Source organism: Biomphalaria glabrata, chromosome 1, assembly GCF_947242115.1.
Source record: "Biomphalaria glabrata chromosome 1, xgBioGlab47.1, whole genome shotgun sequence".
NCBI classification, from domain to species: domain Eukaryota; kingdom Metazoa; phylum Mollusca; class Gastropoda; family Planorbidae; genus Biomphalaria; species Biomphalaria glabrata.
In genome coordinates this window covers 65362469-65389388 of record NC_074711.1, presented here as the reverse complement: position 1 = coordinate 65389388, position 26920 = coordinate 65362469, and the positions used below count along the sequence as shown (strand labels likewise).

General features: G+C 35.5%; 2 protein-coding genes across 3 annotated transcripts in view; both read right to left on the bottom strand.

Annotated features, from left to right (window-relative positions):
• The window catches only part of LOC106073711 (protein unc-13 homolog B-like), a 370504-nt gene extending 360238 nt beyond the window's left edge, over positions 1–10266 (bottom strand). The window contains exons 1-2 of one of the 2 annotated variants that reach the window (XM_056008493.1): positions 10135–10266; positions 603–1084 (exon numbers count right to left, since the gene is read on the bottom strand). In XM_056008493.1, coding sequence (XP_055864468.1) covers positions 603–627 — 25 coding nt within the window. In that variant the 5' untranslated portion in view covers positions 628–1084; positions 10135–10266. Of the gene's footprint in view, positions 1–602; positions 1085–10064 lie in introns of both variants that reach the window. The other variant, XM_056008484.1, reaches the window with a different exon arrangement.
• Positions 10267–12593: 2327 nt separating this feature from the next.
• Positions 12594–26920, bottom strand: part of LOC106074217 (long-chain-fatty-acid--CoA ligase ACSBG2-like) — a 30603-nt gene continuing 16276 nt past the window's right edge. The window contains exons 9-14 of the mRNA XM_013234955.2: positions 25008–25105; positions 23835–23979; positions 19419–19558; positions 17838–17969; positions 17071–17182; positions 12594–12866 (exon numbers count right to left, since the gene is read on the bottom strand). Coding sequence (XP_013090409.2) covers positions 12730–12866; positions 17071–17182; positions 17838–17969; positions 19419–19558; positions 23835–23979; positions 25008–25105 — 764 coding nt within the window. The 3' untranslated portion in view covers positions 12594–12729. The remainder of the gene's footprint in view (positions 12867–17070; positions 17183–17837; positions 17970–19418; positions 19559–23834; positions 23980–25007; positions 25106–26920) is intronic.

Genomic DNA, 26920 nt, shown 5'->3' with positions numbered 1-26920 from the left:
TGTATAAAATACGAAATTCAATTTATTTTATAGAATGCCTGACGCTTTTAGCAGAGTAGAAAATATTTCTTCATTTTCATTCTTTGCCTCGGATTTTTCATTTTGCGGGTAATGAATAAATGATAATAAAGTTGTAATTGAAAAATATATTTATGATAAATATTAATCCTTTTTTTCAAAACAAAAGTAAAAAAAAAAAAAAGTCAAAAGGACTTCCATAAGAACTGCAATGTTCTGGTTTTCAACCCGCAGTAATTGGCCGCATTATGTGTGTGTTCTGTTAAAAGTTCCTTTAAAAATATTATTTTAAATGTACTAATTCTACCTCCCCAGAGCGTATTTCCTAAATGAAGCAAGTGCGTTCAAAACACTACATCCACCTCACTACATCCACCACACTACATCCGCCACGTAAATTTAGTCCTTGCTTATTGTTTTTCTTCCTGACCAGTTATTCGATGTTGATGCATCCAATTGTCCAATCTTATTTCGTAACATTGAATCTTTTAGTAATGTGTTTCACCCTCTTTCCTTATAATTAAAGTGAAAGACGAAATTAAACGATAAACAAAAAATATTGCTGATCAAAACTTTGTACTTACCACGAACAATAACCACAGTGGCCATATCGATCTGTTGCAGAGCTCTTCCACTTAAAGACAGTTAGTCATAGAGTCGCCTCCCTCCAGTCTTGCCCCAACTGCGTGTAGTCAATAATTCTCCAAACTGTTGGGCCATGACAGAATATTGTATCCAGAGTTAGCTATATCCAATGTTAGCTATGTTTAATGTTAGCTATTTTCAATTTTAGCTATATACAATGTTAGCTATATACAATGTTAGCTATATCCAATTTAAGCTATATCCAGTGTTAGCTATTTTCCATGTTAGCTATACCCAGTGTAAACTATATCCAGTCTTAACTATATCCTTTGTAAGCTACATCCAATGTTAGCTATATCCAATGTTTGCTATATCTGATGTTAAATTTGAAGAATCAAATGAGAACAAATTGACTCAATCTATTCTACATTGGCTAACTTCACATTCTGTCAGAATTAGCGGATAGCGTTGGAGCTCAGACCTAAGGAAGAAAACAATTCTTTAAAATCTTTTCTTGATATTATTAAAATTTCAAAACTAACAAGCCATCAATCGAGTTCTGTGCATGAAGAAAAGTCCGAAATGAATAAGAAATGACAATGTTCTTGCAGACAAATGGAAATTGTTACAGTTCGTACTTGTGACATGTACGATTTCTTATTAACATAGATTTGTTTCGTATATTATGTAGGATGAATACAGTCATCATTTTAGGAATTGTTTTTTGTTTACTAGAATTGTGGCAATTTACACGTGGAATTTACTGTGCATGTCATTTAACAGTTGTTGTTTTTTTTTTTGTTTGTTTGCTGTTTTTTTTTGTGTTTTTTTTTTGGGTGGGGGGGGGGGAGGGGATCTTTAAAGTACCAGAAATGAGACATTTCTAGGATTGCATGAAAAGACAATTTTTTTTTTAAAATTATATATAATATTCTCTCATAGTCCAATGTTAACAAAAAATTAAAGGGGGACAAATTGAACTGCAATGGTTGTTAGTATTTCATTAGTTCAACTTATAGAACGAGCTATTCAAACAGAGGCAAAGTATTTCGTCATTCTGTCTTTTTCGACGTTTTGCTTAAAATGTCCCCAGCGGAATAGAGCTACTTACGCCCCCCCCCCTCCATGCCAGCAGAGAAGAACGGGGCAGAATCAAGGCCTTCAGGATCTGCAGAAATGCCTTTGACTGGGTCTACTGCGCACACTTCATTCTAGTAAACAGAGCGCAGGTTGAGAAGGAGGGACACGTCTAACATGTGCCTGATTGTATTCAGATCATAGTTTTGAGAATCAACACGACTAGAAAAGTGCAGATTTTGGTCACACACACACAAAAGACGTCAACAGAACGTTGGTACGGCACTTTGGAGACATTCAATGTTTTGACTTAAAAACAAGGAAAATTTAAAAAAAAAGTACTTAAAAAAAAAAACAACCAGTTCATATTGATTGAAATTGTATCACTTATTTTAATCAACCATGTAAATAATGTTTTAATAGATCTAGGCTAATAATAGTAAATATGTGCGATTGGAAATAATTTTATTAATTTCTTTTTTTTTTCCCTCAACACATGCGTATAGCATGCTCAATGTGCTATGTTCGGATCTCTTGATCAAAACTGAGCTATACAAGTTATTCAAGCTAGTTCTAGTCTATAGAAATAGAAGGTTTTATATTCTTACAAGTTCAAAAATATTTAAATTTTTATTGAAAGTCCTTGTTCTCTACTCAATGCTCATGTCCCCTAAGCTTAGTACATTTCTGTATAAAACTAAATTATTTAGATACAATTAATTGATTAACTAATTTGTTGTTTGTTTTTTTACTTTAATCATGTGTTGTGCGGAAAATAACGTTTACAAGATTCTATCCAGATAGATAGACGGAGTGAGTTGCTATTAACTTGGTCAAATAAAACGGCTAGAAATGAGACATAATACAGTGCTCTTCTGCGAAACAAAAACCTGAGTTGGTCTTGTTTCAGACGCCTCTCATGAGTTTGGTCTTGTTTCAGACGCCTCTCATGTGTTTGTCTTGTTTCAGACGCCTCTCATGTGTTTGTCTTGTTTCAGACGCCTCTTATGTGTTTGTCTTGTTTCAGACGCCTCTCATGTGTTTGTCTTGTTTCAGACGCCTCTCATGTGTTTGTCTTGTTTCAGACGCCTCTCGTGTGTTCGTCTTGTTTCAGACGCCTCTCATGAGTTTGGTCTTGTTTCAGACGCATCTCATGTGTTTGTCTTGGTTTCAGACTCCTCTCGTGTGTTTGTTTTGTTTCAGACGCCTCTTATGTGTGTGTCTTGTTTCAGACACCTCTCGTGTGTTTGGTCTTGTTTCAGACGCCTCTCGTGTGTTTGTCTTGTTTCAGACACCTCTCATGTGTTTGGTCTTGTTTCAGACGCCTCTGTTGTGTTTGGTCTTGTTTCAGACGCCTCTCGTGTGTTTGTCTTGTTTCAGACACCTCTCATGTGTTTGTATTGTTTCAGACGCCTCTCGTGTGTTTGGTCTTGTTTCAGACTCCTCTTATGTGTTTGGTCTTGTTTCAGACGCCTCTTATGTGTTTGGTCTTGTTTCAGACTCCTCTTATGTGTTTGGTCTTGTTTCAGACTCCTCTTATGTGTTTGGTCTTGTTTCAGACGCCTCTCATGTGTGTGTCTTGTTTCAGACGCCTCTCGTGTGTTTGGTCTTGTTTCAGACGCCTCTCATGTGTTTGGTCTTGTTTCAGACGCCTCTCGTGTGTTTGGTCTTGTTTCAGACTCCTCTTATGTGTTTGGTCTTGTTTCAGACGCCTCTTATGTGTTTGGTCTTGTTTCAGACTCCTCTTATGTGTTTGGTCTTGTTTCAGACGCCTCTCATGTGTGTGTGTCTTGTTTCAGACGCCTCTCGTGTGTTTGGTCTTGTTTCAGACGCCTCTCATGTGTTTGGTCTTGTTTCAGACGCCTCTCATGTGTTCGTCTTGTTTCAGACGCCTCTCATGAGTTTGGTCTTGTTTCAGACGCATCTCATGTGTTTGTCTCGGTTTCAGACTCCTCTCGTGTGTTTGTTTTGTTTCAGACGCCTCTTATGTGTGTGTCTTGTTTCAGACGCCTCTCATGTGTTTGTCTTGTTTCAGACGCCTCTTATGTGTTTGTCTTGTTTCAGACGCCTCTCATGTGTTTGTCTTTTTTCAGACGCCTCTCATGTGTTTGTCTTGTTTCAGACGCCTCTCGTGTGTTTGGTCTTGTTTCAGACGTCTCTCATGTGTTTGGTCTTGTTTCAGACGCCTCTCATGTGTTCGTCTTGTTTCAGACGCCTCTCATGAGTTTGGTCTTGTTTCAGACGCCTCTCATGTGTTTGTCTTGGTTTCAGACTCCTCTCGTGTGTTTGGTCCTGTTTCAGACTCCTCTTATGTGTTTGGTCTTGTTTCAGACGCCTCTTATGTGTTTGGTCTTGTTTCACTCCTCTTATGTGTTTGGTCTTGTTTCAGACGCCTCTCATGTGTGTGTCTTGTTTCAGACGCCTCTCGTGTGTTTGTCTTGTTTCAGACGCCTCTCATGTGTTTGGTCTTGTTTCAGACGCCTCTGTTGTGTTTGTCTTGTTTCAGACGCCTCTCGTGTGTTTGTCTTGTTTCAGACGCCTCTCATGAGTTTGGTCTTGTTTCAGACGCATCTCATGTGTTTGTCTTGGTTTCAGACTCCTCTCGTGTGTTTGTTTTGTTTCAGACGCCTCTTATGTGTGTGTCTTGTTTCAGACGCCTCTCATGTGTTTGTATTGTTTCAGACGCCTCTCGTGTGTTTGGTCTTGTTTCAGACTCCTCTTATGTGTTTGGTCTTGTTTCAGACGCCTCTCATGTGTTTGGTCTTGTTTCAGACTCCTCTTATGTGTTTGGTCTTGTTTCAGACGCCTCTTATGTGTGTGTCTTGTTTCAGACACCTCTCGTGTGTTTGGTCTTGTTTCAGACGCCTCTCATGTGTTTGGTCTTGTTTCAGACGCCTCTCATGTGTTCGTCTTGTTTCAGACGCCTCTCATGAGTTTGGTCTTGTTTCAGACGCATCTCATGTGTTTGTCTTGGTTTCAGACTCCTCTCGTGTGTTTGTTTTGTTTCAGACGCCTCTTATGTGTGTGTCTTGTTTCAGACACCTCTCGTGTGTTTGGTCTTGTTTCAGACGCCTCTCGTGTGTTTGTCTTGTTTCAGACACCTCTCATGTGTTTGGTCTTGTTTCAGACGCCTCTGTTGTGTTTGTCTTGTTTCAGACGCCTCTCGTGTGTTTGTCTTGTTTCAGACACCTCTCATGTGTTTGTCTTGTTTCAGACGCCTCTCATATGTTTGTATTGTTTCAGACGCCTCTCGTGTGTTTGGTCTTGTTTCAGACTCCTCTTATGTGTTTGGTCTTGTTTCAGACGCCTCTCATGTGTTTGGTCTTGTTTCAGACTCCTCTTATGTGTTTGGTCTTGTTTCAGACGCCTCTCATGTGTTTGTCTTGTTTCAGACGCCTCTCGTGTGTTTGGTCTTGGTTCAGACGCCTCTCATGTGTTTGGTATTGTTTCAGACGCCTCTCATGTGTGAATAATTTTAAAAGTCACATTTGGAACGTAAGTACGTTGTTTTTGTTTCTACTAGACCAATGTTCAACTATGGATCTATCACAACGATGCACGTACATAAGAATGTCCCTTGAAAAAAAAAAGGCTACAAGCTCCCCCTCCCCCTTCCTCCTCCAGTTTACATGTTGCGCCTCAAAGGTTGAGAGACGCTGTATTTGATAACACTACACATACACCTCATGCATACACTGACACACATTGTGAACCAGGGACTGGACTGTGTATTACGAAGTCCGCACCATCCATTGTGTCCTTCCTAAATATTTCATCATCTGTGTTCAGTTTCTAGACAGACTGAATGATTCACCGGTGATAGAGGAATTGCCATAAAATAAATCGCAATCAATATCATTGTGTGTACTACACCAAACTGTTCAATAATGATATTTGAGTCAGCAAGTGAGTACCTCATAGTGTAAGGTGAGTCACTTTGATTGTGATACGGCTTACAAGTGAAATGAGTACCCCCCCCCCAATCTCAACCATTATTGTAATTAAGTCCCCCTTCGATGCATAGTTCCAGTGTAGTGTGACTGCGGCGCCAGTGTAGGGTGACTGGAGCTCCAGTCTAGTGTGACTGGAGCGCCATTGTAGTGTGCCAGTGTAGCGCCGGGTCATGGCATGGTCAAGTATGAAGTAATTCACAACTGTATTAAGAAAGTCAAGCGTGGCCTGGTTAATTTAAGCTAGTGTTCTAACACACATTACATTTTAAAACTTTATCGACAAGTCCTTAACAAGGAAGTTCTGAACATTTCAATGCATTGGAAAACAGCATCTTAGAGATCTTTGAGAATTAGGTTCAAAGAGTTTCCAAATATAACAGGAGTTAAGGAATCTAGAAAGAATCAATTCAAATATTTGCCAATATTCAAGCGCATTTGGAATTTGCAGACAAAGGAAAACACTGAAATAATTACTCTCACGGGTCTACTTACGCCCATCTAAGCCTGCACCTCCGCGGAGAACGGGGCAAAATCCCGGCACCAAAATATTGCCTACATTATGATCTGCAGAAATGCATTTTACTGGAACTCAACATCCTCAAACCCATCGCCGCCTGCGTTAATCATTGGTCACGTCTGCCGAATGGAGTTCAAACGAATCCCTGAAGCTTTCCTCTCATTGTTCACTTGCAATGGACACAAGGGATTATAGTTGACCCCCCCTCCCCATTCCGTTTTGTGGATGTAATTCAATTAATAGAGCTGGACAAAGGTGTGTACTTTTAGGACGATCCAGCTTCAGACTACACTCTGTGGATAGAAGTGGTGACAAGGCGATCTATAGACAACTGGGTAGAGATGACGTCAGTACTGAAAAAAAAAACGGGCCAAACAGAAAAAGACTGGCTCCTCGAGCACACTAGAAGACGCCACTGGCTCCACGAGCACACAAGAAGACGCCACTGGCTCCACGAGCACACAAGAAGACGCCACTGGCTCCACGAGCACACAAGAAGACGCCACTTTTACCTATAATAGATCTATATGTAAGCGCAATGATTATCTTGAATAGAGATTTCAAGCCACAAAAAAGATATTCTCTCTGAGATGATTTTGAACAAGCAAGAAGAGAATTTTTTTGACTTTCCAAACTAGTTATTTCAAATGTTAGAATACCAGTATCTATATATATCTAAATAAACGTATCCAGGTGAGGGTTTGGGAAGGGACATGCTCCAATGTAATTTCATTGAGTAACAGATCTCATAGCTCCTCACAGACGTTTTATTCTAGATGCAATAAGTGCATTTCCCATTATTAAACTAAACCAAAACTCAAAGTTGTACTAATATTTATGTACTTTTGGAGTTTACAAGTCAATACTGTATAAACCAGAAAAATGAAACTGAAAATCATAGTGACCTAAAAATTCACTTTCAAGTGCGAGAGGGAAAAACAGACAAACAAACAAAAATTCCGGAAGAAATTGAAGAGCTCCAGGAATTTCAGAATGAATAAAAAAAAAAGTTACAATGTGGGTCCGATGGGGGCGGGGGGGTATTAAATATAGAGATGGGAAACGTCATGCACTAACCTATATTTAATGACCTATAAATACACGGTTATGGCCTTTTACAAATGTATTTCCCCTGAGCCCATCGTGATAGCTGTACTCCTATGTATGGGTACAGAAACATTACGCTACTCCACAACCATTTCAAATGTCAAATGTGCAGCGTTAGAGATGTCGTTTTCTCTAAGATTTATTTAAACAAGAAATATCGGTACGTATATGCTAGTATGTATGAGTGTGTGTGTGTTTCTGTGCTAGTATGTATGTGTATTTCTCAATGCTAGGAATTACTCGTATGGGTGCAAGTGTCTGCTTGTCTGTATGTGCTCACCTTTGTTATCTTATTAGCAGAATTTAAACGCTTCGATCTTTTCAAAGAGAAAGAACAGTTGGATCGAGAGATAGAAACCAGAGCGGAGAATGCTAATGCTGCTGCTGCATACGAAAATATGCACTTTAACAAAAGCCAGTCCTGTGAACATCTTTAACACTTACATAGAAGTGTCAGACTTGGGATATAGGCCTATACACAGATAATACCAGGTCTTAAACATTCAACAGTGTGAAATAAAAGAAAGGAAAAATTTAGTAAATTACGATGCTTAGAAAGAACAGCAAGCCACATAAGAAACAATGACATGGGCTACCAATGAACTAAGGTATTACCCTTCACAGCAATAAAATGGTTTTACCATCTGGTAACTATGCCAACTAATAGATCATCTTTGAAAGCATCACCCACCTACTACTCAGCATTCAAGGCAATATGAACGCTATGAAAACTAGTTATATTAATGGATTGGAAACAATTCTACAAGCAGTTATTAAATTTCATCGAAAATCACACTTAGCAACAGATCGTGTGCTGCATCTTCCCGTGACGCCTCTTCAGTAAATAGGATAAAGCAAAGAAAAAAACAAACAACTATGAAATCATTTCTCGTTTGATTCTGAATTACATAATATTTTTTAAATTCTGTGGTGGAAGGGGGGCGCAGACCTCTGCCTCACTCACGTTCTAATTCAAATGAAATCTGTGTCAAGGGAAAGCACTTATGAATGTGCATACATTATTGACATCTCTCCTCTAGTAGTTACATCCCTTTTCATTCATAGAATCATGGCAGTTTGCGGGAGGCGATGAAATATTTACAAGCTCTTCCTCTGCGCGAGATGAGGCCAGAGCTTTCATTCATTAAAAACTTCAGCTCTGTCGTTATTTGTAGAAAGCATGCGCAAGAGTGTATCGATTGATTTAAATCATGTAACGATACTCAGCGACCATAATGTAGCCGCTACGCTTATGGGTACATTTAATAACTCGTATTGTGAAGCCTTGATTCCTAAACAATGGATGGACGGGAGCAACAAGCGATCACGTTTGTCCAGTGGCTGCTCTCCAGTCATTGCACTCCCTTGGCATGCACGCCATAATGAAAGGGATCAGAGGGTAGAACCTTCGTCTGCTCATCGAAAGAACTCGGGTTTAAAACCCACACGAGTTGTTAACATGCTCGCAGTGTTTGGCGTTACGCTGAGCACAAATGTAAGGCATTATTAAAAGGAATCATGTAGATTGTAGGGCATTGAATTCAGAAACCAAGTAGGGCATTAGCTTGAGAAAATGTGTGGGCATTTGAGTTTCATTTTGAGCATTTGAAGGTTACACACACACGCACGCAAACTGTGCAAACACAAACATACATACATTACATTTTACAGACCAGCTTTGGCGCCAACTTGCTTTAAGTGACATAGAAAAGAGCACCTTGCTGCAGGCGGCTTCAGAACGAGACAGCTGCAGGTCACTTTCAAAGGCCGCAGGATACACATTTAAGACTGCCGCTGCCGGGGACAGACGTAGAAGGCAAAAAGAAAATCTAAATCGACCACCTGCGCTGGAGATGGCAAAATATGTAGTTCACAGCTGGGGCTGCGTAGCCACGGGAAATACTGCATTCCTCATTAATTTTCGGATTCGAAGACAAGCTTAATATTATTATTTCCTTGCGGCAAAAGAACAAATCCGTGAGTCTATCCAGTGTATACCCAGTAGGCCTACCTGTAATTCAATGAATAAAGTCCAGGTATCTGAACGCTTGATAGTTTCAACGTTGCTCGTTTTGTAAGGTGTGCTATGTAAACGTATTATTTGTTCCCGTCCCCACCAGAGCCTCACTCTAGATACATGATGTTTGTTTAATGTCTCAAGTGTGTTGAGTGAAAGTATTACTGCGCCAGACGCTGATGTTGACACGAGGTATTATTTCGCCCCGGCACGCATGCACTCAGCTAGAAACACGACTCCGATAAAAAATAACTGTAAAAAAGAAAACGCAACTTGTATAAGTATATAATGTATAAGTATATAATGTATACATGGAAGGTATAACATCTGGCTTTGTACTTTCTTAAGTCACAAACAGAATGGCATGCGATGATGAGTAGTGTTTGCTCAGAAGAAAGTAATCTATCGAATACTAGACTGAACTTTTACAAATCAACAAAGCCACGGCTACGTTGGTTACAATTAGTTACAAAGCTTCAATCAACTCACTCTGTCAGTCTGGTCAAAAGTTTGATACGATATTTCCACCACACCCATTCTTGGATCAAGTTGAAGCTTTGCACAACTGTTCATTGGCAAAGGCAATATTTGATGAATCAATAATAATAATAATAGCAATAAAAGATTATTTTTTTATACTGACTAAGGAAATTAATTATTCACTAAAAATATAGCATTGCTAATATATATTGTATTCCCATTAATCCTCGGACTCATATATGAAAGTATATACATATATGTATGCGTATGTTAAAGTCTTATGAAAATACTATATGTCTTTAGCACTCACTATTCACTGCTGTAACACATTTCTAATTTCCGAAACAGCTCCAGATAAAAAGAAAAAATAACACACTCACGCCTAAATGAATTCAAATGTCCGATGCCAGGCACAATATGCATGTAGATTATACACACACACACAGACGGCGTGCAATTGTTTGGAAACAAGCTGTTATCGAATACATTCCTCGTGTAGTAGAAGCAAGCAATAAAAGTCGATTCCAGAGAGCATGAATGAACTACCCGGCATGCAGTATTGCATCGTTCCCGCCAAGCCTCACACACACATGAACGTAGTCATACGATTATCGTGGCGTAGGCCTACGCTTCTGTCGGGCTCTCACGAGAGATACGCATAAATAAAAACAAAAAAAGTGGGTGAGTGTGAGAAAGGGGCAGGTCGATAGAAAGGCATGATTAACGATGCAATGGGAATATATTTTGAAATATCCAGTTCCCATATAAATAGGGCCGGAAAGAGGAAAAAAGAGACTGGGTTGGTCAATCAATGAGCGATGGAGAAAAAGAAGTTTGTATTTATGTAGAAACTATTTCTTATTTGTAATGGAAAGATTTTCTTGAAATGAAAGAAGTTAGAAATTGTATTTTAATATAAAATAAAGATGAAAAGTAACTTAGTTTATGAAATAAAGTCATACAAACTTAGCATTCTAAGTTCCTGTTGTCCCTATTACGTTACATCATATGTATGTATATATATGTATATTAACATATCATCAGCAGATCTTTACTCTACGAAATATCATAGAACAAAGTTTCGTAGACTTTAAGAAAGCGTTTGATAGTGTCCACCGAGAATCTATATGGAAAATAATTAGAGAACATGGCTTCCAGGAAAAATTCGTCCAGATTCTACGACACCTATACAGTCAATACAGTTGCTGCATTAAAACAGAAGAAGGAAAAACCGAGTTTTTTAGCATCAAGACAGGTGTGAGACAAGGGTGCATCTTATCTCCCTTCCTCTTCCACCTAGCCATCGACTACATAATTCGGAGAGCAATGAATCAGACTGCCTTTGGTATTCCATGGCGTGAACAAAAACGAATGACGGACTTGGACTTTGCCGATGACGTTGCACTACTCTGGGCTACAAACAAATGCATATAGCAAAAGACAGAGAGCCTAGACAGAGAGGCACCCCAAATTGGCCTGGGCATAAACTTGGATAAGACTAAAATTTTGCGAGTGAGATATAAGGCAAAGGATGCCCCCATCAGACTTGGCGAGTCAAAGCTTGAAGAGTTGGACAAGTTCTCTTACCTTGGCAGCATCATAACAAACGATGGGGATGCATACCATTGAGTAGCGTGCCGAATAGGAAAAGCAGGGAGCATTTTCCAAAGGCTGCAGCCTATTTGGACATGCCAAGCCAGTGGGAGAGAATGTGAAAATCCCCTTGGGCCCCCAAGTGAGTGTTTTTTTACATTAACTATTACGCAAAATGCAAGGGCCCCCAAATGATGGCGAATTCCTAGCTATGCCACTGTGTAGAGGACACTACAAGAAGTACGTACCACTGGATCAGTTAAAAAATATCACATAACTTGAATGCCACCAACAACATAATATCACATAACTTGAATGCCACCAACAACATAATATCACATAACTCGAATGACACCAGCAATATAATATCAAATAAATAAATGAATTCAGAAGCCTGGCCTGAAAACATTAGTCTTTCATGTGTGTGTGTGTGTGTAGACTAAATAGGCTTCTCAGACATGTCCTTACTACAGAACTCAATGTTCAAGCTATTAGCTCTCATTATTTATTTATATGATTCACAAACATGTTTACAAAAACAGGTAGAGAGTTGATCTTTAAAGGTAGGCCTAAACTTGACTTGCAGCACCCTCCCTTAAGTCATTAAAAAAAAGATTAAAAAAACAAGCTAGCAGTAATATTTTTTTACAAAAAAATACAAAAAAAAAACATGAGTTCATTAGGGTAAACAAGATAAGCTGCAGACATTAAGGAAAAATACAACCTTGAATATTAAAATTATCAACTTGCAATGATACTTTATGTATTGTCCTTTAACTGTTTTTCTAACAGATCTAGCAATGTTATGTATTAACTATAAACATTGCTGGATACACTCACTTTTTCTTTGTACTATTTTTACAAATAATATTTTTTTAATTCTTGACTCCAAGTTGAATTCTATAGGCTACTAATACAAAGAAAAAGTTAGTGTATCCAGTAATGTTATGTATTAAAAGTGAGTGTATCCAGCAATGTTATGTACTAACTCTAAACATTCCCTGGATATACTTCACCTACCCAGTTTGATATCATAACAATTATTCTTAACAAAACATGTGAAGCAGCAAATATTGAACCTAAATGTATGAATTTATTCCAAGTTCAGATTTATTTAAAAAAAAAAAACACATTAGAAGACTGCACAAGAAGCTGTGTAAAAGAGTACAGCTGCTGTACACTTGGTCTATGTTCCAGTATTCAACACTAGCTCTGACAAGAATAAAATCGCTGTTGCTATTATTTTTTTTTGACAGTTTCATTATTAAACACAAAACTTCATTATTTTCAGGGCTAATCAAATTTTATTTTCTTGTGTGGTTTTATTTTTTTTCAAATAATGATTCACCAAAAACAAAGAAACAAAAAAACCCAGCTAATATTTATTTAAAACCTAATATATTTCTAGGAAAGCGTATTGGAGCAAGTGTTGGTAAAGGCGAATCAGGATACATGGACTCAATTTCTTTCTCATAGTTTTTCATTATAAGTTCTCTGTTCAAAGTCTTAGTAGTTGGCTCTGTGAAAAAATAAGAGAAAAAATATTTTATACTAGTCAACCGTTGACGTAACATACACCGCTACTTTGCAGGGCTGGCCTTAGGCAACTGCAACCTATGTGACCGCAGTGGGCCCCGCACTTTCATAGGACCAGCACTAATTCTAGGTGTATAAATTATTAATTTAAACCATTTTATAACTTATAACAGAATTCCCCCGGCCTCCTAATTTACCAGGAGCTCCTGGAAATCTCCTGAAATTACAATATATACGAAAAAGTCCTGGAAATCTCGGGAAATTATTAAAATCTTTTGAAAACTCATACAAATCTGAAATATATAGACAAAATTGTCATTTTGGGGTGTCATTCATATGGAAAATGCCAATCCTACGGGCGATCTAGTGAAAGAAGCTTCTAACGCCTCAAACTAATGAAGAATTACTTGAGGTCAACAATTCTCGTAGATAGATTAAAACATTTGGTAATTCTTGCTATTGAACGTGATCTATGAAGGAAATAGAATTTGTATGATATACTGTATGACTTTGCTACACACAAGGCTTGTAAAGTAGTTCTGTACATAGTAAAGAATGAATAAAATCCAAAGACGAATTTATTTTCTAATACAAACTCTTAAATTTCACTTATTATCCGTATATCTACCCAAACTTGGCCCCGTGAAATCCATTTCGCATAGGGCTCCACAATGGTTAAGTCCGGCCCTTCTATTTACTGACAGGTGAATACAGAGATTACTTGTTCTCTTTCCATGACTTCTTGGTCACAATATTTAAGTCCTGTCCTGCTATTTAGTGACGGGTGAATACTACTTGTTCTCCCCCCCCTCTTTTTTTCCCTTTTAAATTACCTAGGGTAACTCTCTAGTCTGTCGACTTGCAAAAATAAAAGAGTGGTCTTATGTGGTGTTCAAACTCTTAAGCCATGAAGAGAATTATATATATAAATACAATGAGACCTGCTAATATGGCATATTCATAATTTAAAGATAAAGGCACGACATGTGCAGTTGACATTAATGTTATAAAATAATTGTGAAGGGGGGTATCATTTACATTAAACCATACCTTCAATAGGAGGCATGGTGGTTGAGGGGTAAAGCGCTTGGCTTCTGAACCGGGGGTACCAGGTTAGAACCCTGGTGAAGACTGGGATTTTAAATTTCAGGATCTTTAAGGTGCTTTTGAGTCCACTTGACATTAGCTGGGGATAATTAAAAGTGACTGGACATTTTGCTGGCCGCATGATACCCTCATTAACACTGGGCCACAGAAACAGATAAGCTTCATATCATCTTCCCTATAGACCACAAGGTCTGAAAAAGGAATTTACTTTTACTTTATACTTTCTCTTTTAAGTTTTAATTTCACTTATCACCAATGTCAAACTTCGTCGCACTTTAATATTTATTACATTGATAACACCAACATAATATAATAGATTGCTACCAAGCCCTAAAGTTTGACTTTCAGACTGTCATCATGATGGTACTGAGTTTAAATCTCACCTGCCATCCAGCAAGACATTTGGACTAGGATGTAATAATCTTGATCCCCAAAAAAAATCAAAATGACAATTCAATCATAGTTTATGTACAGAACGTTTGCTTAGATTGTCATACACTGAAGACTTTGTTGCCTAATGTTGCACAGTAATAATTCCTAATGTATGCTATCACAGAGTGAAGTAGGAATCCACACAATGAAAGACTGATGTATTGTTTCTATTATAAGTGTCAGGAGGATGCATGGGGAGACTATATGTTAGGTTTTGTTTTTATTTATGTATGAAAGAGTTATATTCCTGTGTTTTATATATTCCTAAAGTATAAGGGAAAGAATTATATGCACTTTATGCAGTTTGAATATTTTAAATTTTGAAGTGTTACAGTTAGATGGTATTCTGGAGTAAAAGAAAATGAGTACTTTAGCTTTCATTTGGATATTGAACAAAATCTGTTCTTGTGATAACTGGAGATTTGAATTTTACTTAATAGTATCATTATAGGTTTATAGGCAATTTATTTTATCTTGAGTTTTATAAATTTTTTAGTTCTTTATATCTGATTGCTAAAGTTTTACATGCATGTTCATTAATCAGGCCTTTGTCTGGTGGTGTATTTCAAGTGATCTAATTTATCTAAATTGGTATAAAAAGGATGAGTTCAATCTTCATGGTAGGAATAAAAGTACAGTCCTTGTAACAGACTGTTGCATAGACCACATAGTCCATACTATGGTACTTTTCAACTTTCCTATTATGCCCTATAGCAGCTGTCTGAGCTTATAAATTATTCATCTTTTTATTAGTTGTCCATCTCCTCATGTAAATGATATTATGTGTTTTCCTTTGGGACTCATTTAGTCTCTACCCTCAAGGCATAAGCACAGGACCCTACAACAGTTTGAATAACATATTCAATACAAGAAAAAGCTTAATATCTTTCTTTGCAAACAGCATAAAAGGGCAAGACAAAGTTACTCACAAAGGAAACTGTGTACAAATTAATATGTTGGAAATGTTAAGCTAATAACAGTAGCTGATAAGATGTGTAGCCAAATGTCCATTGAAATAAAATGAATGATTTTCACAAAATTGCACACAAGATCTTTCTTTCAGTTCTTGCTGTATAAGACAACACTATAACACTTGTGATTTTGATTCCATCTCGTTGATTTCATTCTATTGACCTTGGCTGAAGATTAACATTCCACTGCCTTTACACATGCCACTATGCCTATGGAGCCTTATTTACTCTTAATCCCTCTATTCATCTTCACTCTTACACCACTCTCTCCAGTTTTATTGCGTTGCCATTGCACAAAATTTCTAGTGAGGAGGATGACCGTACATTCCTATTAAAGGAGGTTTGGTCAGAGAAGTTAGAGATCTTTGGTGCTATAACAACATCATTCCCTGATACTCAAATGTGTTGTGTCTGTGGCATGTCTGGCTTTTATTAATAGCTTGACTCTGCAACTACAGCAATAACCAAGCCTACCTGCTCCAACTAAACCCAGTACCTGGCAACGGCACCAGCCTTCCTAGAACCTCCAGTATTCCTAGCTAGTTTACACGGAGATAAATGGTCGGGCAAATGAGTGGAACCATCCAGCGACTACACTGCCCTGAACTGACAAATACCATGACCAGGAAAAATAACAAGCTAAGTTCCAGGCATCAAGCAAGCAATAAAACTATGCAGGCAATAGGGTGATAAAACATCTCCCCATTTTGTATATTTTCTTTTTCTTGAATCTAATACTTCCTTAAACATTAAATATATATTTTTTTTTTTTGTATTTAAACACTTTGTGTTCCTTGGTTAATTCAATAGTGTGCCAATGATTATTCGCTCAACAGAGAAAGTATCATTGTGACAGACTATTAAAGGCATTATCCCACAGAATATTGGTAGTCATAACACTGCACCAAAAATTATATTCCCCAGGTTTTCACAACAAGTAGCATTAAATACAATTTAAAAAAAAAAAATGAATTTCTCCTTTATGAAGCTGATGGTGGCCTATAATTTCATATTTTTATTTATTTCTTTTAATGCTTCATTTTATTGTAGGAGTCTTTCAGGTGAGTTTTGCACAATCAAGTTCTTCTATGAACAGTTTGGCTAATGATTTTGACATAAGACAGTGCACAAACTATTCATGTATGTCTATTTATTTATTCAAAGAAACATTTGAGTCAAGTGTGGAATTCTTGATGAATTAAAATGAGTTAAAAATACAAAGTACATTTGAGTCGAGTAAGGGGGCGGGGATTAATTCAGTTTATACCACCATCTGTCAAGTACAATTTCTTTTCCTTGTTTTAAGATACCAAACAAAATAATTAATTACCAATAGCTAGTTACATAATTGGTTAATTTTTAAAATTCATTCTTGTATTGTCATGTAAAAGAGATAATTGTGCAAAATTTCAGCGTGATCCGAGATTGAGTGTTGGAGAAATAATGTGTACAAATATTTTACCACACAAGCAGAGGGAGTTGATATAAGCTTTGTAACTATAACAGACAAACAAGACTTATCACTGTGTAGCCAATTAGCTAGTAATTGTTTTCCTAAAAATATACATAAGCTGTTTAATTTGTATAAAAATAGTTAGAGCCATTTTCAAATCTGTCCACCCACCCATGAAGAGCTAGCAAGTTAAAAAGAGGAATAGTAAAAAGCAGAGCACTCACCAATCTCTCCATTTAGAACAGAGAAATCTGTCTCTAATAAAGTCCACTGTACGATAAAAGCTGCTTTGCTTCCTAGTTGTCTATTCACCAACATCAGTGCATTATCCACCATCTAATTTGAAATTAAAACAGGCTCAGTATTTTAAGTTTTTTTCAACACCAATGAGTCTGTATTACATTACAAATGTCACCTGGTCCTTTAACAAAATGACTAGCTTCTTAAGTAAAAGTTTAGAGTAGTTACATTACACAGACATAAGTAAAAATGCTTACTTAAAATTGAGAGTTACAGCTATAACAAAATTTACTAAGAAAACACAACAAAGCAAACTGTATAAAAAGAGAATCATTCAGATCAATTAGAAACTCAGGACAAACCAAATGCTCTGCTTTATTCACTGTGGAGATTTCAAAGCATGGTTAAAGATTAAGTTAATTAAGTCACATAGGGCTGTTTTTTGTTGTGGGTATGAAAAGCTTACCTTAATGGATCAGCGTGACATGCTGCACATTAAGAATGTTTTGGTAACATGTCTGATTCTTAAAAGAACGAGTAATATGCTCATGAACAAGTACAGCTAAAATTTTCATCAAAAATTGTACTTTTAGAGTTTGTTAGTCATTATACATCTTGCAGAAAAAGTGCTTTGAAATTGATATGTACTAATGACTGTAAAAGTTGAAGTTAGTCTTTGTTAATTAATAAGAGAAAAACAAACAAACTTGTACATAATATTCACAATTTTTTTATATTTTTTTTAACTCACCTCATACCAGAGTGTATTGGAAGGAGTTAGATCTGCTGTAGTATTGGCTAGAATCCCACTTCTTTTAAACCAATCATGTGCTGATAGAGTCAGTTTTTTAGTAGATTTTTTTGTGACTCGATCTGTCACAGTCTACACAGAATTATTATTGAATATCTTAGACATGTTGAAATAGGAATGTAGTGGTGGATCTAACTGTATATACAGAGATAAATCTATTTATCAATATATACAGAGCTAAATCTATTTATCAATATATACAGAGCTAAATCTATAGATCAATATATATAGAGAGCTAAACCTATAGATCAATACATACAGAGCTAAATCTATCCATCTATTGATCAGTTTATACAGAGATCTATTTATCCATCTATTCTGGGGCTATCATTTAGAAACATTTACAAATGTGTCTTCAATGTTTATGTGTGTGTGTTTTTTTGTGTGGATGCTCTGAAATACCTTCAAAAGTAGCAAGTGCTTTTGTTTATTTCTCAATGTAAGCAAGAAAGTAGAAAACAATATTTAAGAGACAAAAAAAAAAAAAAAAAAGAAATAAACACAAACTTTGACCACATCACAAACCCAGAAACTTTCAATGCTACACTGCTAGGTAGAGATAGAAACCTGGTTAAAAAAAACTTTCCAATCCGTGATTTTATATGACCTACCCAGCATTCTCTTCAACCATGTGTATTGTTTTGATGAAGGTAAGTTTAAAAGAGCAATATTTCACATTAAAAAACTATTTTTTAGAAAACAATACATACAGTAACTAAGAACAAAATATCACAGTATAAAACAGCCTATAATTATTTTCTAAATTTAATTATAATTGTATTGAATGAGTCATTGTGATAGAACCAATTGAAAAAAGTTGTAAATAGTATTCAGAAAAATTAAAATTAAACCCTGTTTTCACTATCTTTGAATTTTGAGCCCAGAAAAAAAAAAAGAGAAAATGAAGTAAGCATCTCATAACAATATATTACTTATTATAGAGTAGATTAAACACATAGAAATTATTTTTATTAGGCCCTATATATTTCTTATGATAGTATTTTTGCAGTAGGTCTTGAAATAAGACTACTATTATTTTCTATTTTAGTAGACTGATGTAAGGATTCTGAGTTAGCACCCTGATCTGGCAGATACCATCATAACATTGCTATTCGTACATTTGACATTGTTTGTGTAAAATACCAGCTAATGAGGTCAAATAAGAGCTTTGTGCATGTTTCCAATGAAGGCTGGCATTTAAGATATAGTAGGAAATGAGGCTTTGAAGCCCACACCCCTTGCTTCTTGGTTTCTGACATGTTTTTAAGAAGGAAATTGGAAATGTTAGTAGGATATTGTGTTGGTTACCCAACAACTTGGTAACTGTTAGCCACCAACATGTGAACTTTTCTTCTATAAACTTTTGGGGCTTGATAGACTTCAGTTTTCAGTTTATCTTTTTTTTATCCATAATTTTCTATCAGAGCTAATGTATGTTTAGTGCAATGCAGGTACATTCTATATTCAACAATATTACAAAACTTTGTTTCATGCATGCACTACTGCATAATTGCCTTTTACCTGGAGTGTCATCAGAACTGAGAAATAAGGTCGATTAGGGCCAATCAACATGCAGTTACTGAAAACTGGAACTAAATTCTTGATTAGTTCTTCCACTGCTTCGGTGTGAACAAAATAGCCATTGGACAACTGTGACATATCTGTTATAGAAAATAACAAAGCTCAAAGCTAGTAAGACAAGTGACCTTGACCCAAAGTTAGCAAAACTGTTTATTTGTTTTTAGTATTATAAACAAATTAATGTGATATGTTAACACTTGATACGATGTGAAAATAAAATATATTGTTTAGTGCCTATTACTTGTTCATTTTCAATAGAACATATTACCTTGAAAACATCAATTATGTATTTTATACAGATATTTATCAAGAAATGATAGCCTTTCATTTATTCTGAGTTTTTCTGAAAGGTAGAAACCCCTTACCCAGTTTGTATTTTAAATGTTTCAAAGGTTATTAAAACTGCTTAAAAAATGATACAGTTCCACAATATAATAATCTAATAGTGATATTCTATATAGTTAGTAATACACGTAAATATATTGATCTAGAATTAGATTTAGATCTAGTCTAGGTCCATATTTTGAATTTAATAAACCATTTGATTTGATTTAATTGTCATTGTAAATTAGCTTTCACTTTAGATTTAGACTTAACTTAGGCATTGTAAACCTTAAACTAGATTTAGACTAGACTCCTTTAAAAACTAAAATCAACAGTCATCATGAAATTGCTCTGGCTATTTATCCTAATAATTACTAAATACACACTAGCTGAACACAGAACTAGATCTACCTTAGTCAACACTAAACTTAAAAAGGAAACAACAGTCATAATCAATCATCACACTTTAGAACAATGCAACTTCAAAAATAACCTAACATACACATCCATAACATTAAAGAAGATTACCTATCACAAATGGAAGTTCTCAATCAGACACAGCAGAAATAAATACCTATCACTGTTAATATTAATAGCAGGATATGTAGAGTCAAATCCAGGGCCTAGATCTAAAGATAGATGCAACATCTGCAAAAAAATATGCACCATGAAACAGAAAGCCATTCAATGTGACACCTGCGATGAATGGTACCATGCATCATGTCTCCATATGAATACACCTGTGTATTATGCCTTAGGCAACAAAGATGCATCATGGCACTGTGTACTGTGTGGGTTACCTCAGTTTACATCAGGACTGTTTGATTCCTTTGATGCAGACACTTCTAACCCATACAACATCCTAAACACCATCCCAAACCAAACTCACCAACCACTAGCCAGATCCACTCCTGTTAAACCTAATTCTACTAAAATTAATACAACAGCCTCACTAAACAAAACTACTAAAGAAGTAATACCAAAATACCTTAAAACCTTAGTAATAAATTTTCAAGGCATTAGGAACAAAACAGCAGACTTAGAAATTTTATTAGAATGTGAGAAACCAGACATAATTGCAGGAACAGAAACTTGGCTACATCCTGAAATTTATAATGCAGAAATTTTCAATAGTAATTATGAAATTTTAGAAAAGATAGGGCTGATAATCATGGAGGAGTTCTTTTAGCAATAAAAAACTCTTATAGCAGAAGAAATTACCTTACCTAACTCAAAAAATATAGAATCAACATTTTGTAAAATTAATACCACCTCAACATCCCTAATAATAGGCAGCATTTACAGACCACCAAATTCTAGTTTAGAATACATGCAGGAACTATGTAATCAGATTACTACACTTAAAGAGACAAATAAAAATGCAGTTTTTTGGATTATGGGTGATTTCAACCTACCTGATATAAATTGGAAAACACTAACCATAGATAAACACCAAAACCTTAAGGACATAAATGAGCTTTTCATAGAAACTTTACACAACCTAAGCTTAGATCAAATCATTAAAAAGCCAACTAGATTAAACAACACATTAGATCTCTTCTTAACCAACAGACCTGGATTAGTAGTTGATTATGAAATTATCCCTGGTCTATCGGACCATGAGATCATAAAAATTCACAGTCAGATAAAAGCAGTAGCCAATACAAAACCCAAAAGAAAAATCTTACTCTGGAATAAATGTAACCTAACACAACTACACCAAGCTGCACTAAACTTTCAACAAACATTCTTATTAGAAAAAGACATTAACCAACCAGTCGATGACCTCTGGAATTTCATTAAAAACCATCTTAAAAGCATTATAGAAAATCATATACCAACTAAATACACATCAAACAAAATAAATAAATGCTGGTTTAATAATAGACTAAAGAAGCTTTGTAAACAGAAGGAAAACCTATATAGAAAATTTAAAGAAACTAATGCAGAAAGAGTTTACAAAAAGTATATAAAAATTAAACACTTAACCCAAAAAGTAAGCAGACAGCTGCAGAGTGAATACATAAACAATGTAATATCTAAAGATAACAACAAAAACCTATGGTCATACATTAAGTCTAAGAAAATGGAAACAACAGGCGTAGCGCCATTAAAAGATGAACATAACATAATACATAATGACAATGAAACTAAAGCAAACATTCTAAACAAATACTTTGCATCAGCATTCTCAGCCCCAGGAGACAAAGACATATTACTGAATTTGAACCAAGTAGACAACATAGAAGATATAGTAGTACAAGAAAATGGAATTCAAAAACTATTAGCCAACACCAAACCAAATAAAGCTTCTGGACCTGATGGTATTCCAGCTAGATTACTCAAAGAACTAAGTAATGAGCTAGCCCCAGTGTTCAAAATACTCTTTCAGGCTTCACTTAACCAGGGCAGAGTACCAAAGGACTGGAAAGAAGCTAATGTCACCCCCCTATTTAAAAAAGGAGAAAAATCTGACCCAGGAAACTACAGACCAGTATCACTTACCAGCATCACATGTAAAATCCTAGAACACATAATATGTAGCAACATCATAAACCACTTAGACAAATATAATGTCCTCACACCATACCAACATGGCTTTAGGAAATATAGATCATATGAAACACAACTAATAGGACTAATTGATGATTTTTCAAAAGGTTTAGATAATAGTGAACAAATAGATGCTATCTTACTAGATTTTTCTAAGGCTTTTGACAAAGTTCACCACCATAGTTTGCTTAAAAAATTAAAATATTTCGGCATTAATGGTCCACTGCATCAGTGGATTAAAGATTTTGTGATAGGGAGAGAACAAACTGTAATAATAAATGGCTCTAAATCAACACCGATAACAATAAACTCAGGTGTACCTCAAGGAACAGTCTTGGGTCCACTACTATTTTTAATTTAAATAAATGATTTACCAAATTTCATTACTCCTGGAACAAAAGTCAGATTATTTGCAGACGATTGCATAATATATAGAACAATAAAAACAACACAAGACACAGATATTTTACAAAGAGAATTAGATGAATTACAGAAATGGGAATCAAATTGGAGCATGTCTTTCCACCCAGAAAAATGTCAGTTGTTAAGAGTAACAAAAAAACTAAAACAAATTAATTCCACTTATCTTATTCATGGCAAACCAGTAACACAGACTAAAAACGCAAAATACCTAGGTGTTATAATAAATGAAAAACTGTCATGGAATCCACATATTGATGAAACTACAAAAAAATCAAACAAAGCATTAGGATTTATTAAAAGAAATTTCTATAAATCAAATAAGAAAATAAAACTAAAATGTTATTTAACCTTGGTTAGGCCAATAATAGAATATGCATCCTCTGTTTGGGACCCCTCAACTCAAGAAAACATTAAGAAACTAGAACAGACACAAAATAGAGCAGTGCGATTCATAACAAATGAATATTCACATTTGACTAGAGTAACACCTTTAGTAAAATCACTAAATTTAGAAAGCCTTCAGGACAGAAGGCTAAAAAGTAAAGTAGCAATAATACATAAAACACTGAACCATAATCTTCAAATACAAAAACAAAATTTAATAAAATACTCTGAAAGACACAAAGATAAAGGCACATTCCTCGTCCCATATGCTAGGACAAATTTGTACAAATACTCCTTCTTCCCTAGTGCTATTAGAGCATGGAATGGGTTGCCTGAGCTAGCCAGGAAAACCAGTGACCAGAAAGGCTGAATTTAAGTCATTGGTTAATATGCATGACTAAATGTATGACGCGTAGGATGTAATCATCTTTTTTGAAGTAACGTCTGTATTATATAAGATAAGATAATCACTTTGTGGACCACTTTCATATCTGTGGTAGTGGAATGCAAAAATATATTTGTTTTAAGTATCTTCTATCAATTTAAGATCCACAAAGGCTTTTGAAAAACACAAACATTATCTACAGCATTAAAACAGCATCGATTACAGGAAATGTGCAAAAGGAGAACATTTTCTTGACAATAATACAGATGTGATGTTTAGTCACTGACCTGATGCTGACCTGGTAAGTACAAAATTGTCAGCTTCATCCTTTGCAGCAGAGACATGAAGATCTATTTGGAACAGATCAGAATTATCAAATGTGGCCAGATCATGGAGTATACCCATACAAACATGTCGTCCTGTTCCAAGCAGCTGAGGAAGATGGTTTAATGCTGATGGATATATTTGTTACATCTCACATATGTAAACTTGTGAACAAAAATGGGAGTTCAAATGTGACTTTTAAATTGAATGTCTTTATGACTTTAATTTTATAAGCACAAGGGTACACTATTGGTAAATTCTGACTTGCCAGTGATTAGTGATGTAGAAACATGATATAACCACTAGTGGGGGGGGGGGGGGGGGGGGAGAAACTTGAATTTGCCTTGCATAAATAAAAAGTTTATGCATTAATTGTTTTTTAAACAGCAGACAGTTGGCTATCATTAGGATCTTTCTTTTCTTTTTCATTTTTTGCATTCCTACAGCAGGGAAAAAAATAGCTGCTATTTATAAATTTACAATGATGAAATGAATCTTCAATAGGAATTAAATTGTAATATTTACACAAACAAGTCTCATAAGATTGGATGAGCTGCCTACTAAATTAGCTATGGTTGAAATAGTGCTCCCACTGCAGTCCCCCTCTCTCAAAGCAGCAGTTGGGTTTTAGGGAATGGAAAATAACCATTACAGTTTGGGACAGGCTCTATCAGAATGTTTGATGTAAGCTGACCAAGGTAAATAATTTGTCAACCTCCAAAACCTTTGCTGTGTTTGGATTTAGCCACAAGGCATCAGAGATTTAGATTCAGTTTTTCTTCTCCTGGATGGGTAGTCAACAAAGACTAAAGAGCCTAGAGGTTTACTTTGCCCTTTCTTATGTGTTTAACATTTCTATTCAGCCCAATACCTGAGCCGTAAGTAAAGGCAAAAAGTTGAGACTGGTTGCAAGAGGCTATGTGAGACAAGTGTTGCTGGAAGTATTATATAGGCACTACTTCTGGCAATAACGGCTTTACAGAACTTAAAAAGAAAATTTCTAATAGTTTGACTCTAATGAAAGTTTTCTTACTAGAATTAGGACTTGTCCTGTTTTAATGAGGTTTTATCTACACTGCTAATAAGTAATTAAACTCAAACTTAATGGAAACAGACAAACTATAGCAGTGCTGTACCTCAAAATTGTCATTTGTTAAATTTGACTGAAATGATGTAGCACATCCAGGCAACTCAATATTATCACCACTTTCTATGTCTTCTGCAAGATGTGGACCTCAAAGCCAAAACAATGAGAAATAAAAATGGCTTTTCCCAATCAACACACACAACTTTGTTTTTTTCTTGTAAATCCTCCCACATAGTTTGTGAGCTTGTAAACTAATGTAAACCCACATAGTTTGTGAGCTTGTAAACTAATGTAAACCCACATAGTTTGTGATCTTGTAAACAAATGTAAACCCACATAGTTTGTGACCTAGTAAACTAATGTAAACCCACATAGTTTGTGATCTTGTAAACTAATGTAAACTCACATAGTTTGTGACCTTGTAAACTAATGTAAACCCACATAGTTTGTGATCTTGTAAACTAATGTAAACTCACATAGTTTGTGACCTAGTAAACTAATGTAAACTCATAGTTTGTGACCTTGTAAACTAATGTAAACTCACATAGTTTATGATCTTGTAAACTAATGTAAACCCACATAGTTTGTGATCTTGTAAACTAATGTAAACTCACATAGTTTGTGATCTTGTAAACTAATGTAAACTCACATAGTTTGTGAGCTTGTAAACTAATGTAAACTCACATAGTTTGTGAGCTTGTAAACTAATGTAAACTCACATAGTTTGTGAGCTTGTAAACTAATGTAAACTCACATAGTTTGTGACCTAGTAAACTAATGTAAACTCACATAGTTTGTGATCTTGTAAACTAATGTAAACTCACATAGTTTGTGAGCTTGTAAACTAATGTAAACTCACATAGTTTGTGAGCTTGTAAACTAATGTAAACTCACATAGTTTGTGATCTTGTAAACTAATGTAAACTCATATAGTTTATGATCTTGTAAACTAAAGTAAACTCACATAGTTTGTGAGCTTGTAAACTAATGTAAACTCACATAGTTTGTGATCTTGTAAACTAATGTAAACTCACATAGTTTGTGAGCTTGTAAACTAATGTAAACTCACATAGTTTGTGAGCTTGTAAACTAATGTAAACTCACATAGTTTGTGAGCTTGTAAACTAATGTAAACTCACATAGTTTGTGACCTTGTAAACTAATGTAAACTCACATAGTTTGTGACCTTGTAAACTAATGTAAACTCACATAGTTTGTGAGCTTGTAAACTAATGTAAACTCACATAGTTTGTGAGCTTGTAAACTAATGTAAACTCACATAGTTTGTGAGCTTGTAAACTAATGTAAACTCACATAGTTTGTGAGCTTGTAAACTAATGTAAACTCACATAGTTTGTGACCTTGTAAACTAATGTAAACTCACATAGTTTGTGAGCTTGTAAACTAATGTAAACTCACATAGTTTGTGATCATGTAAACTAATGTAAACTCACATAGTTTGCAAGCTAGTAAACTAATGCACTTTTTTTTATAGCATGCCACAAATATGGTAAAATTAGATTTTCAATATCCCTTTTAGATCTCAATGTCAAGATTGTGTTTTAAGCCTTAGCTGTTTTTCCTGCGCCTCTGAAATTCAAAATACACCTTCATGGGTAAAATAAATAATTAACTAGATGTTAACAATATAATGTTTAATGAGATGAAAGTAATTTACAATGGGCAAACTGATTAAGTAATATATGATTGAATTTAACAAATATTATAATATAGATGTTACATTAATCAAATAATTATTTTGCACCTTGTGACCCATACTACCAACACAACATAATAGTACATAGTTGGCCTCTACACAACAAACGCACAACCCTGGCCTACTGCTGACTCTACAATCCCATCACTAACTTGCTGTGGAGAAGTAATAATGACATATTGGAAGGACTAATCTAATATACTATGACAGCGAAACAATTGCAAAATGCAGTAATGTCTTAGATA